At 41.2% G+C, this 27,963-nt stretch overlaps 2 protein-coding genes across 3 annotated transcripts in view; one reads left to right on the forward strand and one right to left on the reverse strand.

The window, feature by feature from the left end:
• The window catches only part of RMND1 (required for meiotic nuclear division 1 homolog), a 33,701-nt gene extending 17,601 nt beyond the window's left edge, over nt 1-16,100 (reverse strand). Inside the window, exons 1-4 of one of the 2 annotated variants that reach the window (XM_061130276.1) lie at nt 15,839-16,100; nt 10,834-11,348; nt 3,699-3,807; nt 1,621-1,696 (exon numbers count right to left, since the gene is read on the reverse strand). In XM_061130276.1, the coding sequence (XP_060986259.1) occupies nt 1,621-1,696; nt 3,699-3,807; nt 10,834-11,340 (692 nt within the window). In that variant the 5' untranslated portion in view covers nt 11,341-11,348; nt 15,839-16,100. The remainder of the gene's footprint in view (nt 1-1,620; nt 1,697-3,698; nt 3,808-10,833; nt 11,349-15,838) is intronic. The other variant, XM_061130277.1, reaches the window with a different exon arrangement.
• Nucleotides 16,101-16,242: 142 nt separating this feature from the next.
• On the forward strand, nt 16,243-27,205 carry ARMT1 (acidic residue methyltransferase 1). The gene is made up of 5 exons (XM_061130033.1): nt 16,243-16,399; nt 19,304-19,409; nt 19,866-20,110; nt 24,756-24,921; nt 25,515-27,205. Exons 1-5 carry the CDS (start codon nt 16,359-16,361, stop codon nt 26,280-26,282), a joined length of 1,326 nt encoding a protein of 441 aa, XP_060986016.1. The 5' UTR covers nt 16,243-16,358; the 3' UTR covers nt 26,283-27,205.
• Nucleotides 27,206-27,963: the final 758 nt, after the last annotated feature.

A 27,963-nucleotide genomic window follows, 5' to 3' on the forward strand; every position in this document is an offset into this window, starting at 1 on the left:
GTCTCAGGACGCGGACGGGAGAGGTACTGAAGCAGCCGGAGCACTGGCTCAGAGAAGCACCTCTGGGCAGACGCGAGGTCCCCGGAACTATGCGGTGTGGTGCTCGAGCCCTGTGTGAGAAACGTGACTAACAGGCGCCTCAAACAGGCCTGGTCCAGAGCCGCGGTGAGCGGAAGACACAGGCCAGGTTCCACAGACTCAGTAAGAAGAGGAGACTTTAAATCTCATCAATTGTGGACGGGTTACATGTTGAAATGGTTAATAGTTTTGATATGTTGGATTATATAAAATACACCAGTAAAATTAATTTCAGGTACTATATGATGCTATTATTAGTGCTGTTCAAAATTAACCCATTTTTTTTTTAAATTAAAGATGTGGCTATTAAACAATGTATCATTACATATGTGGCTTGCACTTGTGGCCTGCATTGTATTTCTACTGGATGCTGCTGATCTAGGGGACCTCAGAAATGCAAATTCCTCACTCGAGTCAAAAGGGATGTGATTCTACTCAGATTAAATGCTTTACTCGATTATGAATCATCCACAGGAGCAAAGACAGGGCTACAGTCATCAGCGACTGTAAGAAGTAAGACCACAGAAGCTTCACCAAAGTCTGTATTCTCACGGATGCTCCGTGTGCTTCTGTCCTGCCACTTATCAGCCCCCTGACGGTGGGTAATTCACTTCAATCCCTCTGACCCTTGGTTTCCTCAGCTGCAAAATGGTGGGGGGTGGGGGAGACCCTCTTCAAGTGTTGTGAGGATAACATTAGATGATTTTAAATGGTTTCTACTATCATCACCATGCCTAGTCAGCTGCTCTAGAGTATTTGGTGTTAAAACAACCTTTAGAGAAAAGGAATGCATGTATGTGAGCCAGGGTCCCAGGCTGAAGTCTCTGGAGAGGTAAGGTGGTCTGAAACTTTCGCTGAAGAGTTTCAGAGGGAGAAGAAAGAAAAGGAAGAAAAAGACAAGGAAGACAAGACAGCAGGCCAGGTAGCATGTATACCTGAGAAGGGGCCCTGAAGGTGAACGGGAAATACCATGCTTACATGTTCTCAGATTTATAAATAAAGATGAGCACACGCCAAGTTACCCGAGGGGGCCTCTGTTGATGGCCTCAACCTGAGCCTCCTTCAGCCTCTTGCTTGCAGGCAGGCCAGAACGCGGGGGAGGCCACCAGTTCCCTCCATCCCTGCCTTCTGCAGCGCTCCATTATGTCCAGCAGTGGTTCCTGACTTTAGCCTTGTCCAAGGCTCTCTTCTGACAACATGTTAAGTGCACCCTTTACTCTCATGAATCATGCATGGTATAAATGACTTGCAGAGATGATACACAGATGACACAGTGCTGAAAGTTAACTTAGAACACAAGGAATGAAAAATCCCTGATATTTCCCCTGGGGCAGGGGGGGGATTCTTTACTTTATAAGAGGATTTACCAGCGGATGCCTAAAACTGGCAAACTCTCCTCTTCAAATCACAGCCAAAGGATAAATTTTAATCACAAATCCTGAACACATTTACTGCTAAGAGATGAGGTATACCTGCACCTTTAAGGACCACATTACCTGGCCACACAGCCCACCTCCCACTGCGGTTGCTCTCCTGTCTTACCTGAAGAAGAATATTGTTCCAGGATCACCTTCTTTTGCAGAATTTTCCACACCCATCACCAGAATGTTTGCAGCATCTGTGATAAAAGAGCAAAAAGCTATGTTGCAAGGTGACACAAGGTTTAAGGGCCACCTTTAACAAAGGGCTTGTGAGCATTTCTTCACATACCATCAAGTGCTCTGCAACAGTCACACTTTCTACTAAGGTTTCCAAAAGTATTTAACATGATAAAATGAGAAGACCACAGGAAATTACTTGAACAAAATATTCAACAACCTGTGACACTATTATTAGAGCCATTTAAAACTCATTCTTGCCCATTTTGATTCAGTAATCACTAGTCCAGTTGATAATTATTAAAGTCTCAGCTTCAGTACAACTATGGTTCAAGAATTTGGGAGCGGGGTGAAGGAGGGATGGATTGGGAGCCTGGGGTTAGCAGATGCAAACTATGCTATAGAGAAGGGATAAACAACAAGGTCCTACCGAATGACACAGGGAACTATGTCCAATATCCTACGATAAACCATAATAGAAAAAAGAATATAAAATGGAATCACTTTGCTCTACAGCTGAAATTAACACACTGGAAATCAATTGTACTTCAATTAAAAAAGAACTACTTTTTATAAATAATTTAAAATAAAAGCTGAGGAGCCATTAATATATTCTCTTCCTTTAACTATAATTTTATTAATAATATAGTTTTAATATTCTCAAACTGCTCATTCTGCTGAATTTTAAATTATATTGTAGAAAGTGTGGAAAACAGAAAACGCACAGAGACGAAGATACTGGCCATTTCAAAACATATCTGATTTCAAAGTCAATCATGAGAACTACCATAGCAGTCATCAGTAGCTATTAAAATATTGTAACATTTTAAATATTAAATATGTAAATATTCACTAATAAGTAGTTACTTTGTATATTTAGTAGTATTTATTATAAATATATAAATATTCTATCATAAATTATAAACACGTTAATCTATCAATTAATAAACATACTAATATTAATATGCAAATTGCTGTATAATTTCTTAGCCTAAACTTAAGATCCTCAAATCTTTAGAGTTCCTGATGGAGGTCGGCGAATGGAGGATTCAGGTAGAGACCGAATCCTAAACCCCCTTCTTTGGTGCACTCACACTTCCCTGAGTACTGATGCTACATCGATGGATGGAGGGCAAGGCTCACACGTACAGTGGAGACCACCACAAATGAAACAGGCGAGATCCAGGGCAGTAGAATGGTGTGAGAAGCCAAGTCTGTGATGCAGAGGATCACACTGCTAACTGTCTCTGCAATCAGCCAAGAAGACCCCAGGGCAAGTTTTCATCTCGGGGGGCCCTGGACACAGCTGTTTTTCTAAGTCAATTACATTTCTTTCTGCCACCAAATAGTCTGGTCAGATCATCAAGGCCAAAAAGCACCATGACATTTCAACTGTTTCTTACAGGGTCAGTGACTTTCAAAAATTTTCTCTGTAGCAGCAAGGTTTTCCACCTACTATTTTTGCTACTTTGAGGTCAATTCATGAATCTTTCTAAGTGTTCCAAGTCACTTATTTTTTCATGTATTTCTCAAGAAGTGTTCCTCACACTACCCTACAACCCTCAGTTTAATTCTCCTTTTAAATACTGTGTTTATCTTTTAACTAATTCTATTAGTTTTAAAGTGTTGGATTCTACTGGAAAATTTTTCTTTAAAGACTCTCTTCAATATTTCTATCAATTTTATGGTTCTTCTGTAATACTATTAATTTTTTTTTTTTTACTAATAACTTTTAAATGTGACAGAAATGAAGTGGCATGGCCTTTGATCATCCCAAGTAAGAGTGATCCTATAAAGAAAGCTAAATTAAACCATAATGATTTTAATCTGAGAACTAAGTTCTCTGTAAATGCATTTTCTTATCTTTGTCATTTGCATACAGAGATTTAACACCCCTTTTATGATACAATTGTTTACACTGAAACTGAAACCTGAACAAATGTGTATTTCAGACAGTTATCACAGGAAAATTACTTTCTAATACATTTTAACATACTTGGCCCCTGGTTCAAGGAGATGTACCTCGAGGCAAGCTAGTCACTTCGACGTATCCATGGGACGTCAGATCTTGAGAGAGGCTTCCAAGATGGTACTCATCTGCGGTTGCAAACGCAGTGCATTGCATCAGGTCCTGCACCAGGGAGAGGAGCATGACATGGGTTACGAAGAGGCGCCTGACAAGGCTGTCCCATTACAGGGAGGACTCTGTGCTGCAAAGTCGGCAGGTGAGACTTTTCTCCAAACATCTCGAAGGTTCGGACAAAGGATGTGAGAAAGATGGAGAACAAGACATCACAGGGAGGCAGATTTCAGCTCAACTTATGCAAGAACTTTCTCCTGCTAGTCAAAAAGATGAGATGGCCTAGATGAAAACGGAACCAACCCTACCGGTTGTGCTTCAAGCGCAGACTGAACAAAAGACAGAGAGAGGATTAAGGGGTTGTACGGGCGCCGGGATGAAATGCTATTTAAAGTCTGTTCAACCTTGAGTTTCCACGGCTCTTTCTCCCAGCAGCATTATTATTTAAGGTCATTTGGTAATCTGCCACTAGCCTTGAACAGGCAAGAGATTAGTCTGTATCTACAAAGGAATTACAGATTTTTCTACTCTGGTTAATTTCACTCTTGTTGAAAGTTCTCCAAATCTGAGGAGTCCAGGTTTGGAGGCGAGTGCTTTGGCTTCTGCACTAGGAGGCTCACTTGTGTGTACATGTATGTATTTATGCTGTGTGTACAGAACACACATGGCAAGCATATGGCCCAGCACACAGTCTTTTTGTCAAACTGTAGGTCACAAGCTATCAGTGAGTCCTGATGTTGATTCAGTTGGCCCAAACCAGCTTAAAAAAAAAATAAACAGAATGAAATCGAAAATATTAGAGTCCATAATTCATAGTAAGGGTAGCTTTTATTTTATGATGTTTTCTGTCACATATATGTCTATGTAGGTACGCTGGGTTACTACATAGAATGTAAAATAAATTCCTCACCATTGAATGTGGTCAATAAAATTCAAAAGCTATGGGCAGAGGTGCTCAGAGGTCAGGCACAGAATTAATTAAAAAACAAAAAAAAACAAACTCAGAATAACGTTGTTCTGAAGTTTACACAAGCTGATGAATGTCAACTGCTCAGAACCATGCAAGCGCAAATGTTCAACATTTATTACAGCTGTTATTACAGCACAGATATATGTTTGTGTTAGTCGCTCAGTTGTGTCCAACTCTTTGCAACTTCAAGGGCTGTAGCCCCGCCAGGCTCCTCTGTCCATGGGATTCTCCAGGCAAGAATACTGTAGTGGGTTGCATTCGCTTCTCCACGTCATCTTCCTGACCCAGGGATCGAACTTGGGGCTTCTACATTGCAGGCAGATTCTTTACCGTCTGAGCCACCAGGGACATATATGCTTAAACCATCAAAATGCAAGGGGGTTAAAAAGTCTATCAAGTAGTTTACATCTGGATTTTCATTTGTTCATAATTTTATATTTTAGTATCCACCTGTCAGAACATTTGTGAGTCTACTGTCTTTGGTACATATAGTGCTTTGGCCCAATGTTAGTCAAAAGAGTTTTATGAGTCACTAAATCAAAATTTATTCCTAAGATTTACTCATCTTGGCTCCTAATTTCTTTCCCTTTCTGTTAAATTCCTAGTATGCAATTTAAGAAAAGTAGCACATACATTCCTTCCTTCCTCCTCCTTTTGTTACCTAACTCCTGGCCCCTTCTCAAGAAATGACTTCACCCTGCTATGCCTGTTCTTCCATCCGTTCTAACGTGTGGTTTAAAAAGCACCAGAAGAATACACGGAGGACCTGAAAAACCTAAAATCAGTAAACTATCCACTCAGAAGCAAAACACTGTTCTTATTGATTTTCACTCAATTAGGGGAAAAAAGCTGAAATTGTTGCCAAACGTGAGATAAGTGGATGTGGGACCCTCCTATTGCACACATCTGATAAGCCTGATTCCCAATCATAACAGAGGTTAAGAATGCACTCATTGACAAAAACACATGGATTCACACGGTCAGATGAAAGCTGCTTACTGGAGTACAGAAACAGGTTCTGTGCTTAAGGTTTATTTTTTTAATTTTTATTTTTTTATGCTTAAGGTTTAGAACGGCGGGCGCTAGTTGTTCTTTTAAGGCTCCGTGGAGTTAAGAGGAGCTGGCAGGATATGAGATTAAGGTGGCTGAAAGAAAGGAATCCAGGTAAGAGGCCTCAGGCAAGGCCACATCAGGTAAGCTCTACTCTGCAAAACCTAACAAACTCCAGTTTGCTACGCAAAATCCCAGGGCATCCGGCTGGACGTCAGAGTTCCTTCTGGGGCTGCTAGAGCTGACGTGCTTAGTTTAGGCTGCAGTGGGAAGAGCAGGATGCATGAAGAAGACAGGAGATAAGGAGAACATCAACAGCTAGTCCAGTGGAGGGTCTTTCCATTACTGCACTGGAAATGGCACTGGCTGGCTGTCTCTAGCATCAGAGCCTTACGCTGGCAGCGGGGAGAACTACCCAACTTAAGAGTCACCCACATAGTGTTTTCAAGGTCTCAACAAACTATCAACAACAAACTGCCATTTGACACAAAACCCAGACTTCTAGCATCTTTTGCACCTGGCGGTAACTGACCAGGGTCAAGGAGGGGGCCAGGTTCTTTGGCTGACACTGTTCCCCCCACTCCCTTCTGTCTCTCGCCTGCTTCACCATCACGTATGTTTTTGATCAGGCCCATCTGTGCTAAAAAAAAAAAAAAAAAACAAACCAAACTTACACTGTTTCACATTCTCAGAAATGGCATAAGTCAAAGCATTCAATCACTACTTCCATGAGAAAATATGTGCTGAGCTCCAAAGAGTCAGGTTATAAATTCTGAAACGCAGTCTGTTTTTCCTTAGTCATTCCAAGAATGTTCTGAAGATGGTCACCTTTCCTTCTCTCGCCATCTCCTATTTAGTTTGGCTCAAAGTCCCAGCCAGTGTCGAGCGGCGTGTCGCTCAGCCTACGTTACATAACCTCTATGGCTCGCCATACTACTTTCCGTATCCTCCTTAAACATCTGGGACTTGAGCTGGTTTAAGTTACGAATCTTCTATGAATAAACGGTTCTACAAGGTTTACCAATTTGACCTGTTAGACATCTCTTTGGGGAGTTTTATTTCCTTTGCTTTTTGATTTCAAGACTGTATTTAAATCCATTTGGGAAAGGGAAAGAGTGTGTCATCTTCCCATTAACTCCTGCCCCACCCCCAACTCCCATCATTTAAAGATGTTTTTATTCTGCAAGAAGCTTTCACTTTCAGACATGTCTTTTTCTGGATTTTTTAAAATAATGAATCATTCTTTTTTGGGCATTAAATGCAAATATTAATATATAGCAATCTTCAGGTTCTAGGATGGGGCTCAACAACTTGTTCTTAAATAAATGTGTCAAACCAACCTAAAATTGTTCTTGGATTTACGACTTAAATTTAGGCCTTTCTATTTTAAAATGTTAAACAAACAAAATACAAACCAAAGCCAAGAAAACCACTGTGTGTGTACTATGTTTCATTTTTCTGGTCACAGAAAACATATTCCAGCAGATGGGGCTAGAAATTTATATATGATTCTTGTTTTAGAATATCACACACTCTGATGGAATACTTTTCTTGAAAAAGAAAGTTTATTTTTATTCACATTCTTTTACTGAAAAAAAAAAAAATTAAGGTTTTTTTTTTTTTTTTGGTAATCTTACTTCTGTATTACTGGGCGGGGGGGATGTATGTTTTCCTGTTATGTACAAATTATAGGTGATCGCTTCTCAGCCTTTTGGCTCAGATCAAGTAGAGGTTACATGTCAAAGCTATAAAACAGATACATTTTACATTACTACTATAAGGCTTCTTATGGCTTTCTTTGGTGGCTCAGATGGTAAAGAATCCACCTGCAACGTGGGAGACCTGATTTTGATCCCTGGGTTGGGAAGATCCCCTGGAGGAGGGCATGGCAACTCACTCCAGTATTCTTGCCTGGAGAATCCCCATGGACAGAGGAGCCTGGCAGGCCACAGTTCACAGCCTTGCAAAGAGTTGGACATGCCTGGGCAACTAAGCGCAGGACAGCATAGTACAAGGCTTCAGATTTTAAGCTTTTTGACTACAACCCATGGTGAGGCGTACATCCCAAAGCAGCCCTTCACATACAGACCATACATACGCCCCCACGCCGATAACCGACACGAAAGCATCAAAGAACGGTATATACCTTTATCATGAGCGACGCACTGATGCTATCGCATTACACAAGCAAACCGAAGGGGGAAAAGAAACTAACAACCCACTAGTTAATTTCACCACACGCTGTGGTGCTAGCCTGAAGGCCGCTACTGGGGGTCCCACCGTCCTCCCCAGCCAGCGTCCACGCTGCTCAGAGTGGCCCTCATCCTCAGGCATCGTCGTCCTCCAAGACAGGACAGACCGCCCAGGAGCACTGTCCCTGTCATGATAAATGATGAGCCAACGGGATGGAGGCTGGATATCTCAACAGGGCAGGATCTCTGCAAACGGGACCAGGTGAAGCGCTGACTCCGACACAGGTGAGCAGGCTCACGCAGTCCATTTCAGGAAGAGGGTAAGTTCAGGTACACAGATGGGAAATGAGACAAAGTGTGTCTCTTTCTGGTATAAAGTAGAGTCCTTTCCTGACTCAGCTCAGAGTGGAGGTAAGGGCTCCACCCCTACAGGGGACTGGCCAGCTCCGTGATGCCCACAAGGAAATGGAGGGGCCCGCTACTTGGGGCAGACAAAAGCTAGTCTTCAGCCCTCGGCATCTATTACCTACGGCTTATGTTCACCTGTGAGATCATTAGAAAATAATGGTCCCAAATCACAGTCCCTCAGATCACTTTAGAAAATCTCTTAGAAATAGAAAAGATTTTCTATCATTTTCCTGTGCTTCCAGAGAAAAGACATACTGCTTCTGTTTTTGCAAAATTCAAACTGAAGTCACAGCTACTATGTTACATAACATGTCCTACCTCAGGACCCAGGAAACAAATGATGCCTTAAATTTGGTGATGGAAAAAAAGTTATTTCTTGCAAGACATTCTTATGTTTTTCTTTTTTTCTTGTAAGACAACATGAAATGTACAACCCAGGAGGATTCCTGGTTTTTCCTTAATCACTGGGCTCCTCAGAACTAAATGTTCAACTAGATTATCCATATCAAGTATCTGATAATATTTCTTTCCCTGTTCATGTCAACTGCTTGCTCTATTTTAAATGTAATGCTTTTATTACCTCATTGGAAACATTAAATTTTTAAAATTTACTTCAAATCCTTTCCTGGAAGCAGAAAAAAAATTCTAAAAAGAAAAATAAAAAACGGAATTTAGGAAAATTGCTTTCAAGTCCATGGACAACCCAAAGAAATAACGCCTCTGACAATTTACAACCAAAAACTATTAAAAAAAAAAGTGACATCTCTGACTTTGCCAACCTTTCTTGATCCTGCTCTGGGTTGCCAGATATAACAAAAGAAAAAAGGGACTTGATCCTCCTTTTTCGATCTGCTATAATTCAGGTTTCTACACTTAATTTTCTTTCAGTTACTTAAATGCTAAATTTCCCGGATGATCACATAAGTGAAACAATTTAATTAAAAACTCAAGAGCTACAAAGAAAGGGGTGAAAGTAGAATGAATCCAAAACTCTCATCCTTTATATCCTGGGTTTGAAAGAAACAAAACAAAAATGTAAACAAAGCTAGAATACAAAATAAAAGTTATTAACCAGTCCTGGTGGCTCAGATGGTAAAGAAGTTGCCTGCAATGCAGGAGACCAGGTTTGATCCCTGGGTCGGGAAGATCCCATGTCAAAGGGAATGGCAACCCACTCCAATATCCTTGCCTGGGATAGCCCATGGACAGAGGAGCCTGGCAGGCTATAGTTCACAGAGTCACGAAGAGTCAGACACGACTGAGTGACAAACACTAATCAGGCTCTAACTTCACAACCTGAGGATATGACAAGAAGGCCTGTACACTTTTTTAAAGAAGTCAACCTCACAGTAAAAAAAACAAAAAAAACCCCCACCAAATTAAATGCTCAGGGTCTACTTCTCAAAATCGAAATTTTAACCTGTTTCGACCCTAACCTGTTTTCTGGTAGATTCAGAATGTCTCATTAAATTTTAAATATTCGACACTCCTATTTTTAATGTTGATGACTACAGACATCAAAGATTCCTTTGCTTCTCTTCCATCCTTTTCAGTTTAATAAACATTTATTAAGTATAAGGCATAGTTTTAAGTATTATGCAAGATACACAGGTTAATGAAGGGCTTGATCTTCACCTTAAATATTTACCATTTAGTGGGGAAAAGCAAATTGTAGAGAAATTCCCATAAACCTCATAACAGGGGATAAAAATACCCCCTTCAACCTTCAAAGGATAAAAAGCAAAGACCTTCACTCTGCTTTTTCAATTCTAACTTGCCATGTCCTTTTGCCACCCACTCCCATGCAGTCATCAGCAGCTTACAAATGCTTACCTGTCTACACAGTTCACTTAAAAATTTTTTTCTTAAACTTAATATAGAATTTCTACAGTTTGACTTTTTTTAAGTGGGGGCTTTTTAAGAGCAGTATTCCTAAAGTGAACTTAATACCAGTCTTTTCCAAAATTTCCTTAGGCCACTAACTAATCCTTTTATAAGCTACATTTTTATATTTAATTGCCTCTATTTTGCCTTTATACATATTGTGAGTTCGTGCTCAGTTGCTCAGTCACGTCCGACTCTTTGCGACCCCATGGACTGCAGCCCGCCTGGTTTCTCGGTCCATGGAATGTGCCAGGCAAGAATGCTGGAGTGGGTTGCCATTTCCTCCTCCGGGGAATTGTCCCAACCCAGGGATCAAACCCCTGTCGCCTGCACTGGCAGGAGGGTTCTTTACCACTGAGCCACCTAGGAAGCCCTTTATATGTACCACTAATTCCTATAATTACGATGCTGATTCCTTTTGGAGGTAACAGGTTGTACTATTAGGCTTCAAAGACCCTGAAGGCAGCATTGAGCAGGTGCCCTCCTATGCTGGCAGGGAGGCTGCCCTGGGACACACAGGGGTTTGGGGTGATCGTCAGGGAACAGAGGTGCCACCACCACCCGTGCTTTTACCTCGTTCACAGGCAGAACTGGAAGATTGGTCCTAGATGGCTGCCTGGTCCTCGAAGCTTTCAGTGGTCTCTTGATTTTCGGAAAGTCTTGTTTAGAAACTGCTTCCGTGGACACAGATGAGGAATGTCTCTTTAATATTTTTATAAACCACTTAGAACCTAGCAGATTTGGCTTGTGAGTCACTTTCCTGTGAGTACTGACGGAGTTCTTGGTTGGAAGGTGAGCTTCTTCATCTTGGCAACGCACAGCGTTGAATGCAGGGAATACATTTGTATTTGACATTTTCTGGTTCATCCGCAGGACCTGAGACTTATTCCAACCACCAGTTGCTGCATCAGGAAAGAACAAATCCAAGTTCTGATTTCTTGTCAGGGCTGTGCGTGCTGCAGTCTCAAATTCCTTAAGTGGTTTTAACATTCGATGAATAAGTCTTTGGCACTGACATGCTTTTGACAAAATATGGTGAGATCCAGCCAGGGCTCTGAGAAGTCTGGCTGACATTACCATAACCCAAGCTAAAAGACAAGAATTCAAAGTTCAAGTTGAGAAAAAAAAAAAAAAACTTAAAAAAATACATATGAGATGAATGCATAAAGAAGTTGTGGTACATATACACAATGGACTATTACTCAGCCGTAAAAAGGAATGCATTTGAATCAGTTCTAATGGGGTCGATCAACCTAGAGCCTATTATACGGAGTGAAGTAAGTCAGAAAGAGAAAGATAAACATCATATACTAACACATATATATGGAATCTAGAAAGATGGTACTGATGAATTTATTTGCAGGGCAGCAATAGATAAACAGACATACAGAACAGACTTACGGACATGGGGGGAGGGGAGGAGTAACATGGAAACTTACATTACCATATGTAAGAAAGACAGCCAATGGGAATTGGCTATAGGACTCAGGGAACTCAAACAGGGACTCTGTATCAACCTAGAGGAGTGGGATGGGGAGGGATATGGGAGGGAGTTTCAAGAGGGAGGGGACATACATATATCTATGGTTTACTCATGTTGATGTTTGACAGAAAACAACAAAATTCTGTAAAGCAATTATCCTTCAATTTAAAAAATGAATAAATTAAAAAAATACGTATAATGTTTTCCTGGGTAACAGGTATATTTCTGTAAAACAATTTGCAAAACAGATACATCTAACTGAAGCCTGTTGTTGTTAGTCACTCAGCCATGTCTGACTCTTTGTGACCCCACGGACTGTAGCCTGCCAGGCTCCTCTGCCCATGAGATTCTCCAGGCAAGAATACTGGAGTGGGTAGCCATTTCCTCCTCCAACTGAAGCCTAGTAAAAGGTTAAAAAAAATAAATTTTAATGTTTCCATCACCTGTAGTCAACTTTTGGCCTTCTTCCTGGAAGGTTACAAGGACATGAAAAGGACCTCAAAAAAAAAAAAAGAAAAAAAAAGAGTAATGATGATCTCTTCATTTACTTCACTAGCATATCAACTATTTAAAATGAAATTAGTACTTCTAAACCCCTTTATTCAAAATGTATTCAGGGACTTCCCTGGCTGTCCAGTGGTTAAGACTGCCCTTCCACTACAGAGGGCATGGGTCCAATTCCTGGTCAGGAAACTAAGATCCCCAATGTCAAGGCCAAAAAAAAAATTATTCAGCCTTTAAAATAAGATAAGCAATGAGCTGGGACCAGGGATACATCCATGGAAGAATAGGGTTCCTGCCATCAATCTAATGGTCTCCTGAAGGAGACAGGCGTGTGCAAATGCCTCATTATAACCGAGTGGTGCAGCCCTAGGCCCCACCAAAGAACTACAACAGAAGGTTCCGAAGTCTACGTGTAGAGTCAGGAAAGGCTCCCAGAAAGATTCAAGCTGATTCTTGAAGGGGAACATGATTTTCAGGGTGGGGCTGGGCATGGCAGTAGGGCGAAAGGTTGTTAAGATACACACCCCCCCCCCAATAGAAATGCTATGCGTAAATAATCTCCCCTCTTATTTACAGTTTAAAACATTTGTTCTTTAAAAGGAAGCCTGGAGGGACTTCCCTGGCCATCCAGTGGTTAATACTCCACGCTTCCAGTGGAAGGGGGCACAGGCTGGATCCCTAGTTGGGGCACTAAGATCCCACATGCCCCACAGCAGGCAAAAAAAAAGTAAGTAAGTTTGTAGTAGGAAATCAATAACAATTGTTTAACAAAGTAACATGCTAGGGGCTGGAAATACAGGTATATAACAACAATCTCAGTATTCACCATCTAGTGGGGGAAACAGTATACTATGATGAGTACATTACAGAGTTATGTACCAATTGCTCTTGGGTGCAGAGAAAGGAATTTCTGGCTGAGGGTGGATGGGGCTTATCAGAGGTGACATTTGAACCAGGTTTCAAAAGGGCAGAGGGATCAACAAGTCCCCCGCCTCCCCCTCACCCCAGGTACACAGTTCACCTGACAAACAGGGTGTAGCTCCAGGGGAGGCAGAAGTGGCTGGATCCTAAGTACTGATCCTAACGAGTTTCCACCAACAGGGAGAAGGCAGAGCTTTTCACAAGAGACACACATCGTCAGATACGTGTCTAAGAAACATATCTGTGGTTAAAACGTAGAGGAGGAACTGATGGAGACTAAGACATTGCTTCCTGAGTACTTGGTACCCAGCAAATCCTCTGCTTCACCTCACAACAGTCCTGGGAGGTACTTCACAGGGGAAACGGAAGCTCAGTGGGGTGGATTGCTTATAGTCTGCGATGCAGAGCTGGAAGGAAGTCCCAGGCCTTTCCAGTTCCAAAGACAACACTGAAACCACTGCATATATGTTATCTCCCTTTAAAAGGATGAGGACAAAAAAAAAATAAAATAAAATAGAATAAAAAAATGAGGACAAGGATGAGTCCCTGTGATATTTGGGAGGCAGAACCTGCAGCTTTTAAAATATCTTCAGAAAAGCAGTTTTATTCCCTGTCTTCACCGCCTCTTCTCTGATATCCCTGAACCCGCTCCCATCGGGCTTTCATTCCTATCACTTCACCAAAACCCATTTGTCAAGGCCAGCAATGACCCCTGCATCAGACACTTCTCAGCCTTCGTTTTCGCTCACTGACCAGCAACGTGGGATACAGCGGACCACTCCACCCTCCCTCACTCACCACTTTCATGCTCACTGGGTGCACCTGTCTCTCCTGCTGGTTTCCGACCCCAAGAATGTAACGCACCAAAGCTCAGTATTTGGGCCACATTTCTTCTCTATTCCCAGCTCCCGTTGATCTCCTCCAAACTCACAGTTTGATGTAGTTACCTACACACTGATAAATAGCAAATATTTATCCCTAAACTACTCTGACAAGCATGAAAACTGTAACAGGCTCAACACTGAGCTTCTGAAACCTTTCTACAAATCCTCCTCTTCCCAGAGTCTCCCCGACTCCTGAAACAGCAACTACATCCTTATCTTTGCTAATGCTCCTCACCTGCAGGCCACCTGGGCACTTCTCTTCCTTCTCCATAACCAGTCTGTCAGCAAGTCCCACTGGCTTGGGTCCGACTGGTCCTCAACAACCCGGCCACCACCCTGGTCCACGCTGCTGTTTTGCCCAGGGATTACTGTCACAGCATCCGCACTGGGTTCCCAGCTTCTGTTCTTCACATTCTTCTGAACATCACAACCAAATATACTAATTTACTAAGTCAGATTCCATCTTCCCTCTTCGTAAAGTTCAGTGATGGCCTCACACTTCACTTGAACTAAAAGTCGAAGACCTTAACGTGGACAGCATGGTCCTCCCTTCTCTGGCCTTTATCACCACTCTCATGTCTCCTACAGCTTTCCCCCCTCACTCCTTTTGCTCCAGTCACTCTGGCATCTGGATCTGTGCATTTACTACCCTTATACTCTTCTCCCAGGTGTCTGTAAACCTATTTATTCCCTCACCTCCTTCAGACCTCTGCTCAAATGCCTCCTAGGCAGTGACGTCTTCCTGGACCACTTCATTCAAAATGCACACCAGGGACTTCCCTGGTGGTCCAGTGGTTAAGGATCCATCTTGCAATACAGGGCACTTGGGTTTGATTCCTGGTAAGGGAACTAAGATCCCACATGCTGCAGGGAAAAGAAGCTGGGGAGCCCAAACAAAGACCCAGCATAGCCAAAAAGAATCATTAAAAAAAAAAAAAAAACAACGGACAGCAGCACTAGCTTCCTCCACTTTTTATTTCTCCACTGCATTTAACATCAGTTACCAATACTTCATGTTCTTACTTTATTAACTCACACAAGTTATGAACTGAGTTCCTACCATGTGCCAGACATTGTTCTACTTGCTAACACAGCTAAAAATAGACAAAAATCCCTGTCTTTTGAAACTTACATCACAGTGGGGATGACAGATAATACATGCGGTAAACCACTAACATATACAGTAAATAGCCACAACGCTATAAAATACAGTCTTAATGCTATAAAATACAGTAAGTAGTCACAATGCTATAACGGGAAGAAACAGAAAAGGAAAGGAGATTTTTGTCTCTCTCTCCTGTAGCATATAAGCTCCTTGAGGATAAAGAGTTGCCTTCTGTTCAGTTGTGTCTACTGTGACCAGAGTGCCCAGCACACAATACGTATTCAACTCATATTTTCTGAATGAAATACAAGGCGGCTACTCGGTTCTTGGATGCATTTCCTACTTCTAAGAACACATCAACTAAGAAAACTGTATCAACTAGGCTACAATTCAATGGATAAGAGGCGCTAATCTGGGAGCATGCCTTCCAACTCCTTAAGCTGCTCAAAACCATCTTTGCAGTTACCGCTGTGCACTGGCTCAAAAAAAACGATTCAAGATGTATTATGGATGGAATGCTTTTGACTCCCAGTTAAGTCGACCAAAGATCACCGTAACAGGCAGGGGACCTCCGCGGTCCCGGTGAAACATGTGACCTAAGAGAATCAGGGCGGCGGGCAGCAAAGGCGGGCACCGCTGTGCAGGACCATACAAGCTCGGAGAACAAGGCAGTGCACTAACCTCTCGGCCGGACAGAAGAGGGATGCGCAAAGCGCGCGAGCTTCCGCTGACCGAGCAGCAGCGCAGCCCGGCGCGCTCCCCACAGGCGGTCCCAATCCCGACCGGCGCCCCAGCAAGCGCCCGGCACTGCGCAAGCGCAAAGGGCTCCAGGCCCCCGCGGAGCGTGAGTCGCCCTGCCCACGTGACCGCAGGACCACGTGACCCGTGCCGCCGCGACCCGAGCCGCTCCCTGGTCCCTGAGACGTCCCGGTCCCTGCTTGCTTCCGCCTTCCGCCCGCTTCCTGATTCCGCTCCTCTCGTCGCCCTCAGCTGTCCCCGCCTTCGTCCCCGGAAGATATCTCCGGGTCCTCGAGCCGGCCATTGTTTGTCTCTTCTACAAGCACCAAATAAAGTTTCCTCATTCAAAAGTGTTCTTTTAAACCCACCTCCCTGGCTTTCTCGGCTCCTCCCTCGCGCCGGCACCGCCTCCCCTCCTGCGGCGGGTGAGACCCGAGTGTAGGAGTCGGGAGCGCGGAAGGTGATGGCGGGGCCTCCGGCATCTCTGTCGGCGCGGGACGTAGGGTTCGTGTCGCTTTCCTCGGCCACTCTCTCAGCTCCTTTCCCTCCTCCCCGCTTCTGCGGAAAGCTGGGCCTCGTGGGGAACCTGTGGGTGCCGGGGAGGGAAGCGGAGGCGGGCTGGAGGCGCCTGCTCCTCCGCCGCCCGCGAGTTCCAGCCCGCCGCCCGGCTCCGCTTCCCCGGGGGCCACGGCTAGGTTTCTAACGGCTCGCGGGGAGGCGAGGGCTAAGCGGCCGCTCGTCGGGCTCCAGGCTCGGACTGTCTTTGCTGCTTCCTCCCTGTGGTGTGATTCGTGGCTTTTTGCCTTGCCTACACGGGAACGGACTGCGAATCCCGACTGGAAATCCCCGTTTACCCCTACCTGTCTCTACAAGTGATGGTTCGAGGGTGTTGGTTGTCTTGCATTAATTTGTATCGAACAGTTAATGCGTCTTTAAAGTGGTTCGATACTGTTTATTATTATTTTTTAACTCACGCATGACTGTCATGAGTGTGTTAGGCCCCCTTTCAGAGTGTTGCAGCGCGTGACTCTTAACCCTATTTAATTAATAAACCTACTTTTTGAGGGGGATGCTTAAAGCTCTCTGCAAAAGTTAGGGATCTGAGATCTATAGAGAAATGTGTTTCTTCTATCGTTAATCGGATTAATTTGTAATCCCACTGTAAGTACCTGTACCGTCTTACTTTTTAAAAAGTCATAGATTCCATACAAATATATGTTAGTACAAATTGGAAGGCCCAATTTACATTTGAGATGTGTCCTTACTGAAAAATATTGCAAAACACAAGAACGCTTGGAAAAAATTGACCGTACCAGCAATGGATTGAGGTCAGAGAAGCACCTTAGGCCCTGAATTTAAGCTTGTACTCACCTTCAGGCAAATATAGGGAGTGTCTGCATCCTTAAATTTTGAGTCCTAGGTATATCTGCCTTCATCCAAGTCCCTGGACCTGAGACGTTACTCTTGGAGTTGTAAACCTATGAGCAAATTTAGTAGCTAGAAAAATAGCAATATTTTCTAGTTAAGTGGTTTCCCTGGTGGCTCAGATGGTGAAGAATCCGCCTGCAATGCAGGAGACCTGGGTTTGATCCCTGAATTGGGAAGATCCCATGGAGAAGGGAATGGCACCCACTGCAGTATTCTTGCCTGAAGAAGTCCATGGACAGAGGAGCCTACAGTCAATGGGGTCGCAGAGTCAGACACGACTGAGTGACTTAACTAGTTAAGTAGAATCTCAAAGAACTGTCACTTTTTGTATCTGCTGCCATGGAAAATTCAAGTGTCAATTGATTTAGTATTCTTTCTGTTTTTCCAAGGAATTAGTAGTAATTGTTAAAAGTTAAATTCTGTTCAGAGCAGTTACTATTCCCTGGTGGCTCAGATGGTAAAGAGTCTGCCTGCAATGCGAGAGACCCAGGTTCAATCCCTGGGTGGGGAAGATCCCATGGAGAAGGAAATGGCAACCAGCTCTAGTATTCTTGCCTGGAAAATCCCATGGACAGAAGAGCTGGCAGACTATAGTCCATGGAGTCGCAAAGAGTCGGACATGAGTGAAGCAACTTCATTTCATTTCTTGCATATTAAAACCTGTTCACTGTAAAAGCCACAGAATCAGAAAGCATTTTTGCAATTTTTTTCCTTTAAGCTTTATGGTTCATGTTTGAGGAAGGCTCTTGAAGAACTACTGAGGGCATATAATCCTATTTTTGAAAACTGGAGTAAGATACTTGAGTTTTTACGAGTGTGATTATCCCAAATTTAAGTTAGCATAGGAGATTTGGGCAGAAGTATTCCAACTGTCTTTGTTTTTACATTGTCTCTGGTGATCTGAAGATATAAATGAACTGATAAGTTGATTTGTGCTTTCTATTTAAAAACTTCACAGTGCTAAAGTTTTTTTTTTCCCCTATCTGAACCATGTATTTCCTTAAACTAATAATACATACAATGATAATCAGTAAATCTTGATTTTTGTATGGCTAAAATCAAGAGTATCTTTAATTTTTGATTCGAGTATACACAGATTTTTCCTCATCTCCAGCTTTCTTCATTCTCTGACACTTCTAGAAAATCTCATTTTCTGGTTGGGAAAGCAAGATGGTAACTTGCCTTAATTTTGCTTAGGGTTAGAGAGGATGGAAGGAGTTACTGGGGAGGGAAAGAAGGCAGCAAGAAAAACCTTTGAAAAGAATTAATGTTGGCTGAGAATATAGACAAAGAGAAGCAGGGTTGTAAATGTCTTTCTCTACATATTTCTTCACTGTAAAGTGTTTCAGGCAGTTTTACATCCATTGCCTCACCTTTCTAGGTAGGAAAGTTCATTTAGTAAATAATAAACCTAGGAGGAAAGCCTGTTTGACTTTTAGGATAATTCTGCTTCTGTCTTATCACTTTGTTAGACTAATTTCTGGTTAAGGAGAAGAAGAGGAATACAATAAGAAGGGTAAGAATGATTAAACACTCCAGGGAATAGTCTGAGATTTCAGGCACAAAGCTTGCGTGGTTTTTATGAGACACCTGAGAGGTTTTCCAGGCTTCCCTGGTGGCTCAGATGGCAAAGAATCTGCCTGCAATATGGGAGACCCAGGTTCTATCCCTGGGTGGGTATGGTCCCCTGGAGAAGGGAATGGCTTAATCACTCCAGTATTCTTGCCTGGAGAATCCCATGGGCAGAGCCTACAGTTCATGGGGTTGCAAAGAATCAGACAGAGCTGAGCGACTAACACTCTCAGAGAGGTTTTCGGATTTTCTTGAGTTACTCTAGGAGTTGGGCAATGCTGGTTTACTTTACAGGAGTTGTTTGCAAAGGAATTTAAATTTAGATGAGGTGTTCCAAAAACTGAAAGATGACAATCTTCTAGTGTGAATGCTACTGAATAATCTGCTCTGTGTGTGACTCTTTTCTAGATCATTTGCGTATCTTACAGTTAAAGACAGATCACCCCAGATCTTAACCAAAGCTATTGATACATTGCATCGACATAAAAGTGAATTTTTTGAGAAACATGGAGAGGTAAGAATTGTGTTTTTACTTAATTCTTTTGTGGTTAAGTCTAACAAACACAATAAGCAGTTTTCTGTGTGTGGTAATGGTCATTTCACCTGGAGATAAGTTCATAACATGAAACTTTAAAAAAAGGCAGACTAGGTAAGGCAAGATAATGTCGATATGAGATCTGTTTGTGTTCTTTGATTTTTCAACTTAAGAATTCTAAATTTAAATGTTTATACGTTTGTGAAAGACATAAAATGTAGTTTTGAAATGTTTTATTTTTTCCTTCTTAAATTTAGATCCATAGAAATTTGTTACCCCAGAGGAATTATGTATATATGTTATATGTGTGTACATATGTATTTTTATAGCTATAGATAAGATAATTACATATAAATTAATTGTAATGTAGACTGTTCATACATGTGTGTATATATGCTATATATATAAGCAACCCCCCCTCCCATGTTTTTGCAGAAAGGCCTGGAAGCTGAAAAGAAAGCAATTTCTCTTCTTTCTAAATTACGGAACGAATTGCAAACAGATAAGCCAATTGTTCCTTTGGTTGAAAAGTTTGTTGATACTGACATATGGAATCAGTACCTAGAATATCAACAGAGTCTTTTAAATGAAAGCGATGGGAAACCAAGGTGGTTTCTCTCACCATGGCTATTTGTAGAATGCTACATGTATCGTAGAATTCATGAAGCAATTATCCAAAGGTAAGTTTGTAACCATCAAATAACAAATGTAGATAATTTATGCTTTCTTTAAAATTATAAAATGGTAAGTTTTAAAATAAAAGCCAAATGAAGCCTGAATTCAGTTCAGCAGATATTAATGGTGCTATTAGATATTTCTGCAAACGTTATTGTTGTAATTAATTATTGACAGTTATTATCCACTTGCTTAGAATAGAACCTAAGATTAAATATCTGAAGTAGGAACTAATTAAAAGTTCTTATAAGAGCTTACTTATTTGCAGAATACAACAAATTGTTCTTAATAAGCAAAAAAATGTTAATTTGAAATAATTGTTTATATAAAAAATCAAGACAGGACAAAGTAAGCATATGTTTTGTTTTTTAAAATAGATAATATGTTAATTAGTTTGCTAAAAGAAGTCAACAGAACAGTGAGTCATTGCATTGTTCTGATGCACTATCTTAATTTTCCGCTCTTGTTTTTAATGGCTAGATTAGAAAACGACTCAAAAAGTTAAACACATGTTCCAGAATAACTTTTTTATAGAGTTGCTTATACTAATTAATTTTTTCCTAGGAAAATTCTGATAGAGAACTGCCTTACAGAGCAGAAGAAAATGTAATGTGGATCATTCTTTTAGCTCACAGGTTACAGAAATACAGGTTTGCTGAATAAGAGGACTCCTTTGGTATCCATTCGTCAGCATAGCATAGGATACTTGAAGGCACTTAATTAAACCAGCACTGAAAGTAAAATAAAAAGATTACTTAGGGAAACATGCATAAACTTGAGTCTATTTATTATTTTTTTCTGTTTTAATCTTTATAAATTATTATAAGGTCGCAGTTTTTTTAGTATTTGCTGAATAAGTAGGTTTTAGGTCTTGTGCTTTAAAAGCAGAATACACTCACTAAAAATATAGCATATTACCTGGCACACAGACCCAAGCAAAAGACTAGCAAACGCTAGGCACTATCATGTATTGAATACCAGCTCAGTTCTGTTATTTTGCAACCCAGTGACATATAGGTGTTATGGTTTCCATTTTACAGTGGAGGAAACTGAGGCTCAGAGAGATTAGTATCTTTTCCGAGGCTGCATGGTGAGTAACTGGTAGAACCAGTATTGGAGCCCGGTCTGTGTCAGATAAGCCCCCTCCTCAAACAAATAGTGCATTTGGATATCTTTCCAGGACTAAAGTTAGTCTGATGTTCTGGGTGATGGTTTCATAACTCTGGAAAATATCCATGGTATCAGACAAAGCTGCTGAAGTGTTGAAACACTGAGTGGCACCCTGAACAGGCTTAGAGGAATTCGGATGTTAGAAAAATGAAAGGAGTGCTGTTTCTGAGTTCTGGAGGTGGATCTAGTTCAGAGTGAAAGATCTAGGACAGAAGCTTACAAGCACAGCTGCTTGTCACTCAGTTGGGCAAAGGTTTTTTGGTTTGTTTTTAAATATGCAGATTTTGAAATTGTTACGTTGAATCCTAATGGTGTAATTTGTCCATGGTGGGGCCTGCACATTGGTTTTTCTTTCCATGCCCCAGGGAGATTCTGCCCAGCCTGTGCTGGTGCCCATTGGTCCAGGAACAGCTTGATAACAGGGAGAGAGGCAACATTCAGCCTGAAGTTCCGGGAACGAGAGTATTAGTGAGTCAGCGGTGTGGAACTGTCCTAAGGGGATCTCTTTGGCAAATACTTGAAGATTTGGGTATTTGTCTGATACTCAGATTATAGGTAGTACAAAGAAGGGCTGTCCTACAGAGGAACTAGCACTGAAGAAGTTGTTTTTTTAATCGAAGTATAGTGGTTTATAATACTGTGTTAGTTTCAGGTGTATAGCAAAGTGATTCAGATATATCTCTGTGTGTGTGTGTGTGTGTGTGTGTGTGTTTGTGTATACACACATAGATTATTTCCCATTATAAGTTATTATAAGATATTGAATACAGTTCACTGTGCTATACTGTAAATCCTTGTTGCTTATCTATCTTATGTATAGTAGTTGTATCTGTTAATCCCATACTCCTAATTTATTCCTACCCTTGAAGTAGTTTTTAAGTGTCCAACTTGTTAGGTTTCTTATATGAAGAATTCCTATCCTGGGTCAGTGACCCGTCCAGAGTGACCAAAGAACTATCTTTCTAGCTTCTCCAGGATCCCAAAGCACACATAGGGGCTGCCCAGGTGTCACTAGTGGTAAAGAACCCACCTGCCTATGAAGGAGACGTAAGAGATGAAGGTTTGATCCCTGGGGCGGGAAGATCCCCTGGAGGAGGAAATATCAACCCATTCCAGTATTCTTGCCTAGAGCATCCCATGGACAGAGGAGCCTGGCGGGCTATAATCCGTAGGGTCAAAAACAGTACAGACGCCGCAGAAGCAACTTAGCACACATGCGCACAAAGCCCACGTTAGCTTTAAGATATGTTTCTGATGACTTTGCCCCTCATACTGAAACATATTTTGAATTTTCTTTGTCAAGATGTATATTTTGGGTTTTTTAGAGTTAAGTGGTTGAATAGTCTGCAAATTAAGATTCAAAGTTTTAGCCGTATATAAAATTTAAATATGCTTCAGATACTGAAAAATGAAAATATGGAGAAAATGGCATACATTTCCAAGCTTTTATTAAAGTGTGATATACATGCTGAACAGTGCACATTTCTTAAGTGTTCAGCAGTCTTCACCGGAACATGTTGTGTCCCTAGTGGCCAGATCAAAAGGCAGAACTTTCGGACCCCACACACCGCCTTTGGATCCACAAACATTAACCACATATTCTTGGTGAACATCTGTGTGTTTTTCTGCTGGGTATATACTTAGGAGTGAACCCCTGGGTCAAGTGTGTACACATATACAGCTCTAGTAGATTGTAAAATGGCAAACATTTTACAATCTCTGAAATCGTTTGTAGCTATGTGAGTTTGCTCTCTTAAAATATAAGGAACAGGTCTCAAGGGATTCCCCTGGCAGCCCGCTGGTTAAGACCCTGCCCTCCATTGCAGGGCCCGGGTTCAGTTCCTGGTTGGGGAGCGGAAATCCCACATGCTGTGCCACAAGGCCAGACAAGGGTCTGCAGATGTGTCTGTAAAGGGCCAGTCGGTCAGTGCTGTAGGCTCTGGGGACTCATGGTCTCTGTTGCTACTCCTCAGCTTTAGCAGTCTGCCAAAGCAGCCACAGGCAGTATGTAAGTGAACGTGGTTGTGTTCTGATAAAGCAACAGAGTTATGGACCCTGAAATTTGAATTTTGTGTATCACAAAATCTTTTTAAATTTTTTTTCCAACTGTTCAAAACTGTGCAAGCCATTCTGAGCTTGCAGATCATGTAAAACAGACGGTGGGCCAGAGAGGGCCTGCAAGCTGCAGTTTGCTGACCCCTGCAGTGGAACCCATGCATCCAAATACATTTATCCCTTTCTCACCTTGAGAGACTGATTCATTTCAGCAATGCTGCCATTGCTAAAAAAGTCTTTTAGTTCTTTGAAACTTCTTTCAGAGCCAGTTGACAAACCTCAAAATGAGATTAGTCTCATTATTATTTAGTCACTCCTCATTTTTGACCAAAAATGTTATATTCCATTTGATTTACATGCTTCATTTTACTGAAATTGCTTTGAGTGACTTTTGGCTGTTTCCGAAAACAAATTAACTCCAAAGCATGAAAATACTCATCGCTGACAGTACATTTAATAACAGGTTCTGAGGAAAATTCCCAAAGAGGCATTCCAAAAGTGCTTTGAGCGATGGCAGCATTCTTGGACTAAGGGTGTAGCTTTCCAGGCTGACTCACTGACTGGGGGGAGGCAGCCATCACTGGGGTGTGTAAATTCTGGTATGTTTTTGGTTTTGATCTTAATCAATCCCATTGCATCTGCCATATTGCCTTTTTATCCTAAGATAGGAGACCCCTGGAAAAAGTAGCTAATTTTGAAGATCAGATGATCTGAATGTCTTTACATTTGATTCTGTAAAGTCTGTTATGCTAGTATGTATTTTTACATTTTTCTTAGGCCAATATTATCTGATCTCTCATTGGACAACATGAATATGTAGCCACAGAACATACATCACCATTGGTCAAAGTCAACTTGGGAGTAAAAGTTGCTAAAAAATTGGAAATCTACACATAAATGATCAAAATTTGTTATTAGAATAAGATTTACATTAGTGCTGTCTGCTTTATAGCAAGTAGTCATTGGGTTCCTGTAATATTCTGTGTTTGACTTGTATTCATTTATTCTGTTTATATCCATATGTTTGTTATTTGGAGCCTGAACCACACTGAGCACCTGAAAAAATGTTTGTGAAACTAAAGCAATTGTCATGAAATTCTGTTTCTCTTTACCCTTTGTCCTAAAAACCCACCAGATAAATAATTATGGATACAGTCCCCATAATTATTTAATACTTCCAGTATATTTGACAACTAATTAAAATGAGTTTGGGTATTTATTTTTGCATAATTTATTTAATTTTATTTAGTTAGTGTAAATTGATTATTTTTATGTAACTTGTCTGTGTTATACCTAATAAAAATCACCACTGATTTTTTGGATGGGTTGCTACCATTCTCTTTAAAAAACTGCAATTACTCAAATGTTTAAAAAAAGGTACAGAGTTATAGAAATGTTTCACTTATTTTTTTTTCCCTACTTTAGTCCACCAATCGATGACTTTGATATATTTAAAGAATTGAAAGACCAAAATTTCTTTGAATCTCAGGAATCTGTCATTGCCTTATGTACTCACCTGCAAGAGTTGAGGAAAACTGTTGAAGACCTAGATGAAAATCAACTGAAAAATGAATTTTTTAAAATTCTTCAGGTAAATATAATAATTATTCTCCTGAGTCTGTCTGTCTATTTAAACAGTTGAAAAGTAAACTGGTATGCATTTAACAGCAGAGAGACACTGGGGGGGAAGAGGCTTCAGGAAATGAGGAGCAGAAAGGAGAGGGGCTGCAGGGACCCCCATAGAAGCCAGGGTGCCCTGGAGCAAAGGCAAGGACTTTGGTTTTTACTCATGCTGAAATGAGAAGCTGTTAGAAGGTTTTAATCGGAGGAGTAGCATAACATGACTTAGGTGAAGGATTACTTGTGCAAACAGACTGAAGGCCCAAGCGTAGAAATAGGTAGCTCTGTTACTGAAACGACTCAGGCCTGGACTGAGCCGGTAGCATCAGAGGCGGTACAGGTCACCAGATTCTGGATATACTTTGAAAGTAGAGGCCACAGCTTTTTTATGCAGCATTATTAGAGAAAATGTAGCTTGGATGGACATTTTATATTGAGTTTCGTAGAAATGAATTTTATGAACATTTTTTAGCAACCCCTCCTCCCATTACATCCTACATAATAGAGTTTTTTTTATTAGTTATTCAAAAGAAGTGTACATGTATTGTGCTTTTTCTTTTTCAGATTTCACTGTGGGGAAATAAGTGTGATCTGTCTCTATCAGGTGGGGAACATATTTCTCAGAAGACCAATATAATGAATTCATTAGAAGACCTAAAACCTTTCATTTTAGTGAACGACATGGATCGTCTTTGGTCATTGCTAAGCAATTACAAGAAAACAAGAGAAAAAGAATCTGTTACTCGAGTGGATATTGTTCTGGATAATTCTGGGTTTGAACTTATTACAGACTTAGTATTAGCTGAATTCTTGTTGTCCTCCAAACTGGCTACTAAGATCCATTTTTATGGGAAAACGATTCCATGGTTTGTTTCTGATACTACTCTACACGATTTTAATTGGATAATCAAACAACTAAAGCATTCTAATAATAAGTGGGTGTCCCAGTGTGGGGTTGACTGGGAAGACCATATTAAAACGGGCAGATGGGTTTACCTTGATCATATATTTTGGACTCTGCCTCATGATTTCAGTACCATGTCTCAGGTCGCTCCTGACTTACATGCTGCACTACAAAAGGCACATTTAATTTTCTTCAAGGGTGACTTGAATTATAGGAAGCTGACAGGTGACAGAAGATGGGAGTTTACCATTCCATTTCACGAGGCATTGAGTGGCTTCCACCCTGCACCTCTGTGCAGCATTAGAACATTAAAGGCTGAGGTTCAGGTTGGTCTGCAGCCCGGGCAAGGTGAACAGCTCACAGCTTCTGAGCCCAACTGGCTGACCACTGGGAAATACGGAGTATTTCAGTTTGATGGTCCACTCTGACCTGGTGTAGGAACTTTAAGCTGTGTAGAAAGATCTGACCGACAGTCGGCAGCCCCAGCAAAGCTCTGGGAAACTTGGCTTCTTGGTGGTCATTTATACACTCTCCGATGCTTTCTCGTTTGAACGCTTTGCCCCACTACATTGTTTTGGGGCTAGGTGGATTACACTGGTTACAGATACTTAACTCTGATGTTGGAATTTCAGTAACTTATTTCAAGTCAAATGTATCATTTCAAATGATCTTAATGAACTTAATTGGGCAGAAATAGAAGTCAATTCTGCTTTAAAAGTATTTTTAAAAATACTATGCTGCATGGTATTTAATGTTCTAGGAGGCATGAAATTTTACTTGATTTTGGGCTCTCAGGGCTCAGTGACAATATAATATACATCTTAAACATGCTTTGTAAAGAGAGGCATTTCTTAACTGATATCTGAACACGTGAAAGTAAAACTTACCTCATAAGTTAATATAATTCTTAATTTTGTTACTGGATTTTCTTTCATTTCTATATCTATTATTTGCATGCATTTGTATTTTGATCTGTGGAAAGGGTGATTGGAAACTCAAAATTGAACAGAATAAATCAATTAGTACTTGAGGAAATGTAGTATCTTTACATTCTGTTTATGATACCCATAATCAGCAGAAATATCCTATTTTAACACATATGTGTTTTAAATGAACAGAATTGCTGTGCAGTCTTAAAAAAATGTGTTAGATATAAAAGATTCTTCTGTGTAGACTTTGTACTACCAACGAGTTAATTCACTTTTTATAATCTTGCGCATTTATTGGCGATCACAGTTATATTAAAGACTGTAAATTTCAGGTCAGTTTGTTTTGCAACTGAAATTGAAAATATATCTGGACATGTTTTCTTGCACCAGAATAATAAAATGAATTGTAAATTGTGTCAAAAGTCTCATTGGTTTTATCTTTCAGTGTGGGAAGGGCAAGAAGGGAAGATTAAAGATGAACTCTATAAAGTGTACCCCCAGTATACTACCCCCAGTACTCCTGTTAAGATTTAGTATTTTCACAGAGTTATGCCACCATGACCACAATCTACTTTCAGACCATTTTCATCTCGCCTAAAAGACAGGGCTCTGCCTAGAGTCTTCTCCCAGTCCCCCACCTGTTTCTGCCCCAGCAAGTTTGGCCTCTGTGTGTTTGGCATAGGTACAGAGGAGCATGGAGGAGGAGGCTGAGGCTCTGAGGTCAACTGAGGGTGAATTTTCCACTGAAGAGCTGAGTGATCTTGGAAAACACTCCCGAAATGGCATCTTCAATTGCTTCCACTGCTTAACGGTAACATATTGGTTAAGTATGAAGTAACTCCTGGATAAAGCAGTCTGTAAATTTTATGCAACACTTTTTCACCAAGATATAGATCCAGTATCTTACAGGTATATTACAAGACATAGATCCAGTATCTTGTAGGTATATTACAATAAAAATATGGAAGAAGGGCAGGTAAATAGGTAGAAAATGGTGGTTTTACCACACATGGGCCAGTGGTAGAGTCCATCTGCCAATGCAGGAGACAGGAAACAGGTTTGATCCCTGGGTCAGGAAGATTCCCCTGGAGCAGGAAATGGCAACCCATTCCAGTATTCTTACCTGGAAAATTCCATGGACAGAGAAGCCTGGCAGGCCCCAGTCCATGGGGTCGCATAG

This window comes from Dama dama, chromosome 26, assembly GCF_033118175.1.
Source record: "Dama dama isolate Ldn47 chromosome 26, ASM3311817v1, whole genome shotgun sequence".
Classification (NCBI taxonomy): Eukaryota; Metazoa; Chordata; class Mammalia; order Artiodactyla; family Cervidae; genus Dama; species Dama dama.

Coding starts and splice junctions, on each gene's coding strand:
- ARMT1 (XM_061130033.1), top strand. CDS start 16,359: ATGGCGGGGCCTCCGGCATCTCTGTCGGCGCGGGACGTAGG. Junction 16,400..19,303: donor CTGTCGGCGCGGGACGTAGG/GTTCGTGTCGCT, acceptor ACTCTTTTCTAG/ATCATTTGCGTATCTTACAG. Junction 20,111..24,755: donor CATGAAGCAATTATCCAAAG/GTAAGTTTGTAA, acceptor TCCCTACTTTAG/TCCACCAATCGATGACTTTG.